Here is a 6462-nt window from a genome sequence, read left to right on the forward strand (position 1 = left end):
TTTGTATGAGCGTAAGAATTGTATAGTAAAACGCAATGTTACTTGTATTAATATTTATATGTAAAGAAGTTTGCTAACGTTAGGAGCTCTGGAGGAAATGATAAGGTCAATGAACCAACACAAGCGGACGAGGCCAGATTTTTCAAGGCAAAGTGTCATATTTCATTTTATTTCAAGGTCGACTGTTGTGGTATCTGATATTATTTTCAAGGTCAACTTCCTTGCCTTCATATTTCGATTCCAATGACAAGTGTAATATTTAATTTTCAAGGTCATTTGTTTTATGACATCGCATTACATCTTCAAGGTTAACTTTATTTGGTATCATATCTCATTTCCATGGTGAGGTGTAATATTTCATTATGAAGGTCAACTTTTTCGATTCTACAGTTTATTGTTGTCGAACAAACTGAACCCAGCGCAGTACCAATACGAGTTTTAAAAAGAAAAGGATCTACGGTGGACCCTTATGGAATAGCTGAGGCCTGGGCGAAATATTTAGAATCATTGCTATTACAGGACACAAAATGCGATCTGTCCCCAAGATAAGATTTGATAAAATTCGCTAAGGTAGGTAGTACTGAAACCATATCCTCAGGCAATTTTTTTAATCAGAATGTAGTGATCTAGTTAATCAAAGGCTTCTTGAACAAAAAAAAAAAAAAGGTAGCAATTACTTATTTATTAAGCTACACAAAATTAAAATCAAACTATAAAAATTAAATTCTATTACTACTTAACCTATAAACTACAACTACAAGTTAATATACATATATACAATAATTTTCACAGTTTTTCTAAGGAAACTCCTCAATCCTGCGAATATATTCCTGGGCGATTCTAATATTCTCCCGCACCCCCTCCAAGTTTTGGTTGGCCTCGAATAGCTCATTATTCAGTTGAGCTACTCGATTCGTCAACATGACCTCCGAATTTTTGTAGCAAGCATGCAGCTCCTGAATCCACTGCAAACTGTACTCCTTAAACTCCCGTAAGTTGCTCGGTGGGAGCGCCATAGTTTGCTGCGGATTGCGTGTAGAGAGCTGCTGCTGCTGCGGAGGCGGTAGATGTTGTACCATGGGAGGGTGCGCCCGAGGAGGTGCACGATTGACTGCTGACTGCTGCGGCTGCTGCGGTGGTAGCGTCGGATGCTGCTGCATAGGTGCTGGATTTGGAATTTGTTGAGGTCGTACCTCCTGCACCAGTGAAGGTTCTTGCTGTTCAATTAGTGCCAGGTTTTTTCCAGCACTACCACCACCACCAAATTGCTGCGGAGGTGGAAGCAGCGGCGGTGGAACCAGAGGCGGCTGCTGTCGCATGTCGACCGGCGTGATGCTAGTATAATTAAATGATGAAAATTAGTAATGTTTGCGAAAATGCAACCACCAAAAGTGAAAGATATAATTAATATGTACTTACTTTTCAAAGAGGCGTCCAAGTTCCTCTTCAACATCGCTGTCCGCAAGCGATATTACTGCAGGTGTGGGAGGCCTGTTTTGAGCTACCACACCCTGCTGCCTATGATGTTGATTAGACCCACCCATTCCCGATGGAGCACTGGGTCGCGTCAGAATGCCTTCCAAAATCGTTATTTGCTTTGATGGCGCTTTTTCGGAATTGAATCTGACTTTTTTGTTCGGTGCTGACATTTTGTACTCGCGTATGAACTGAATATTAAAACGCAATGTTGCTTGTATATATGTGAAGAAGTTTGCTTGCGTTAGCAACGCGGAAGGAAATGACAAAGCGAATGAACTATAGTACAAGCGGATGTGTCCAGCTTACATAAGCAAAGTTACTGAATCACCAAAGGAGCTGATGTACTGCCACATTAGGAAAGGAAAACCAGCTTGGAAAACCAACTTATGAAGACAACGGTTTCTCATTTGTGCTAAATAGATCTGCTAATGACACTGATCAATGTCTGGGACATTCGAAATAATAGGCTGTTTTCATTAAATTTGTGTTTGGGTGACAAATTTCATTCTTAAGGTCTTTTGAGGTGTCATATTACATTTTCAATGGCAACTTTTTTGTGGTGTCATATTTCATTTTCAAGGTCACATTTTTTGGGGTGTCATGTTACACTTTCAAGGCCAACTCTTTTTTGTATCATATTTCATTCCTAGGTGTCATGTTTCATTGAAAGGTGTAATATTTCATTACCCATGTATCATATTTCACTTCCAAGGTCAATTTTTTATCAATCTGATCTTCTTTGGGTGTCTATAATAAGACAGATGTGATAGCATAGTGAACGATCATGGTGAAAATTAATTACCTTCACTGAGCTTATATGTAGGTATCACATGCGAAAAAATTACTTCCACCCAAAAAGTTCATTTTACTTTCAATGAGATTACTTGACGTTGGATTAGTTGCAAAGGTGAGCAATTAACAGGATCATATAATACAAAATCATAAATTTAACTGGTAATCCGAAGGTAAATAAATAATTTATCGCATGAAATTATCTTAATTCATCATTTTTGAATTGCAATCATAATCAAACTAGCATAGTGGCAATCGAAAGTATGGCATCTTACTCGTGCTTTTACAATACAACCGCAATGAATGTTATTATCACACAATTTTTATGATGACAAATAGTTTAAATTTTTCTGGTTTGATCATTATTGCAACATGTAGGGAGGTAGGTAATGAAAAGGCTGAAAACCTTGTTTATTTGTAACAAATATATGCAAATGATTTTTGTAAGAAAATATCTTCTTCGCCCATGATTTTCTTTTCTTCGTCGATCCACAAGTGCACAATTTGGTCTATTTATCGCAGCAACCCTAAAATCATTAGTTACTATTAGAAGAAAGGAAAAAAATGTTTAATAAACCTACCTTACTTATAAGCATTTTAACAATCTCGTTGTCCCAATTAGGTTAGTAACTATATAGGTATTCATCTATTACCATCCGAGTTTTTAGTTTCAGCAACCATCTATATTCACCAAAATGTTTTAAGAATTCTCCATATGTCGGCGTGGACCCGGTTCCAAAAGCGGTGCTTTAGAAAACAAAATCTAATTATCTACATTTCATACAATCAGGGATGGGGAATGTAACATTAGACGTAGGTAAATTAAAAAGAAGCAGACGTTTCAGTCAATGTGTAGATGTATACAAAAAGAAATGGGGTGGTACTTATTAAGTTTATGACATCAACTAATTTTCACACACGTTCTAATGCACAGAAACTTATTTGCGAATACGTGAATTGTGTAACGTGCGAAATGTAGCTAGGTGTACTAGTACCTTACCTGTCTGCTTTATTGTGAGTAAAATAACGCAGTTCCCAGCTGAGAAAGGGGATTCTGTGGAAATCATTTATTGATATTTTTCCCAATATTTTTCAGAGACATCATCTTTTTTTAAGTTAGGAGGTGTTTCCATAAGGATTGGCGCTCGCAATCAGCGCGTAAGTAGCATATGAAATTTAAAAAAATAAATAATCTTACAGTTCGAAGTGCGTAGTTAGGTAGGTACCTGCTTAAACTGATGCTGGCGCTTTGTTTAAAAGTGGAAATAACTTATTCCGAAATCACTTCATGTCATTGGAATCGAAATATGAAGGCAAGGAAGTTGACCTTGAAAATAATATCAGATACCACAACAGTCGACCTTGAAATAAAATGAAATATGACACTTTGCCTTGAAAAATCTGGCCTCGTCCGCTTGTGTTGGTTCATTGACCTTATCATTTCCTCCAGAGCTCCTAACGTTAGCAAACTTCTTTACATATAAATATTAATACAAGTAACATTGCGTTTTACTATACAATTCTTACGCTCATACAAAATGCCATCGCCGAACAAAAAAATCAAGTTGAATTTAAAAAGAACGCCGAGAACGAAAGTGGCCATTTTGGAAAATATTCTAATACGATCCAGTGCTCCAACGAAGATTGGTGCGAGTAGCCAACAGCCGACACCTCAAAACAGACCTCCTACACCAGACACTGTAATATCGCTTGCCGATAGCGATATTGAAGAGGAATTTGGACACCTCTTTGAAAAGTAAGTATGTACATATTAATTACATATATCTTCCGTTTTTTGTTGATTACATTGGCGCAAACATTACTAATCCTTCTCATATAATTATACTAGCATTAGACCGGCCGAAGAGCAACCGCCTCCGCTGCTTCCACCGCCGCAGCAATTTGGTCGGGAGACCCTCCTCACACAACATCATGAGCAGCAGCAGCAGCAGCAGCCGCAACAGGCGCGGGTGCAGGAGGTACGACTTCAATGCATGCCGCATCCTGTACCTGTGCATCACCAACCGCCACCACCACAGCAGCAGCCACCCACCGTCCACCGACCATCGCAACCAGGGCGCTCCCGCCGAGCAACTTGATTGAGTTTAAAGCGTTTACTTTGCGTTGGATTCAGGACCTGCATTCCTGCTATCAAAATTCTGAGGGGATGCTGGCTAATCGAGTAGCTCAACTGGCTCATGAGCTATTCGAGACCAACCGCAATTTGGAGGCGGTGCGGGAAAACATTTTGATGGCTGTGGAGTACGTTCGAAGAATTGAGGGGTTTCCATAAAAAAAAAATGTAAAAAATTGTATATATGTATTTTAATTCGTAGTAGGTTCTCTTTATAATTTACGTAGCAGTAGTATTTCATTTTTATAGTTAATTTTGTGTAGTTTAATTTGTAAATTGAATAAATAAGTAATTGCTACCTTCTTTTTTTATTATTCATATTAAAGTGTGACATCTTTAACATTGGTGCATTTCAGTGGTGTGAGAAGAATTATCGCGATGTTACACCTTGAATGCATTAGTTACTAAGGAAACTTGTAAATAGCGGTAAGATGTCAGTCTCCCTCGGTACATTCGAGACAAAATTTCATGACCATGTGAATTGGTATGCTACTGCGTATGTTCGCCATTGAAAACTGAATATTACTCTTAACCTTCGAAATGAAACATGAGACCAAAGAAAGTTGACATTGAAAATTAAATATGACGCTTGACCTTGAAAGCAATCAAATTTCTTCATTAAAAACTTTAGTGCCTGAATACACTATGCGTTTTAAACGCATCCTTTCAAAACGCATCCTGCGAAACCGGAAGGTTGTGTGCGTTTACATTACTTGCGGCGACCGGAACGCAACCGGATAAGTGTAAACGCTCGCATTTAAATCCATTGGATGAAGTCATCCGTTCAAAACGATCCGGTCAAACGGGACCGATTAAAACTCATAGTGTATTCAGGCACTTAGCATTCAGTCGTCTATTATTTATAACGTTTTGGACATTGAACCGTTTCATCTACTTGGTCAGTGGGGTATGCACGATAATGAAAGGTACTCTTCTCAAACAACACGTCTAACGTACAATTATGATAACATATAAACGTATTGAATGAATTTCGGTTTACATTTAATGTAAGAAAATACAAGAAAAAATGAAATAATTTATTTATTAATGTGTAGACACAAAATAAAAAATAACATACTTATTGTCAATCTAATCAAATTTACGTGACATCTATAGCCAGTCGATACTTTACAGAGCTCTATAAACACTTTAATTCATAGTCAATTTTGACATTTTTTTCGAACATTTCATGATCCTCAGACATATTCACGTTCATCACTTCAGCATCAAACTTCGCTTCCTCATTCAGCAGCACTTCCATATCACATTTTAACGTTTTAATATGTTGCACTAACGTTTCCCATTTCCTTTTCCCATCTTCTGTAGATGTAAAAAATGTGTCCAATCTCCTTTTCATATCTTCTCGCCGTACAATCTTCCCAATCATCCCACCTTGAGTTATCCGTCGTACGTTGCTCATATTTATTAATATATTAAGTACTTAATGAATGCAAAGTTTCCAAAGGTAACATTTTATAATGAATACGAGTCCTTGAATTTGAAAAACGTAATACTCAGCATGGTAATCTTGGAGGGGACATGTTGAAAAGATCTTTGCGAATGACCTCGAATGACCTTAACATTAATGGGTCAATGTCCTCGAATGACCTTCAAAATTAATGGGACCAATGAACTCGTATGACCTTGGAAATTGATTGGGAATCAATGATCTCGGATGACCTTGAACATTAATGGGGTCAATAGCCTCGGATGAAAATTGAGGTCGCCGCCCACGTGGCACGCGAATTTCACCTTGACCTAATTTCCAAGGTCACCGAGTACGTGTCATTGAACTCTCACATTGACCCAATTCCCAAGGTCACAGCCACGTCACCTTGACCTCCTTCCCAAGGTCACCACCAGGTAGCGAGCGACCTTGAAGTGAGCCAGGATCCGCATTGTATATCTACTAACGCGTCCAAAGAAACCAGTGACGTGGCCATGTTGTACATTTGTGGGTTCGGCGGCAAGACGGAATCTGTAGGTTTTACCTGCTGGATGGTCAAACTGGCCTATTCCACGTAAATATACGTTGACTGGTTCGGCGACGGGATACT

At 38.4% G+C, this 6462-nt stretch overlaps 1 protein-coding gene across 3 annotated transcripts; it reads right to left on the reverse strand.

Moving 5' to 3' along the window:
• Positions 1-731: 731 nt before the first annotated feature.
• Positions 732-4145, reverse strand: LOC116167969 (bromodomain-containing protein 4-like). Of its 3 annotated transcripts, XM_031483605.1 has the most exons (4): positions 3272-4145; positions 2853-3018; positions 1420-2798; positions 732-1335 (listed from the first exon to the last, which is right to left on the reverse strand). In XM_031483605.1, exons 3-4 carry the CDS (start codon positions 1647-1649, stop codon positions 798-800), a joined length of 768 nt encoding a protein of 255 aa, XP_031339465.1. In that variant the 5' UTR covers positions 1650-2798; positions 2853-3018; positions 3272-4145; the 3' UTR covers positions 732-797. The 3 variants fall into 3 exon arrangements, with proteins under 3 accessions (XP_031339465.1, XP_031339473.1, XP_031339458.1); XM_031483613.1 differs by having other exon boundaries at positions 2858-4145; XM_031483598.1 differs by having other exon boundaries at positions 2853-4145.
• Between the last annotated feature and the right edge of the window lie 2317 nt (positions 4146-6462).

This window comes from Photinus pyralis, unplaced genomic scaffold, assembly GCF_008802855.1.
Source record: "Photinus pyralis isolate 1611_PpyrPB1 unplaced genomic scaffold, Ppyr1.3 Ppyr1.4_LG1, whole genome shotgun sequence".
Classification (NCBI taxonomy): domain Eukaryota; kingdom Metazoa; phylum Arthropoda; class Insecta; order Coleoptera; family Lampyridae; genus Photinus; species Photinus pyralis.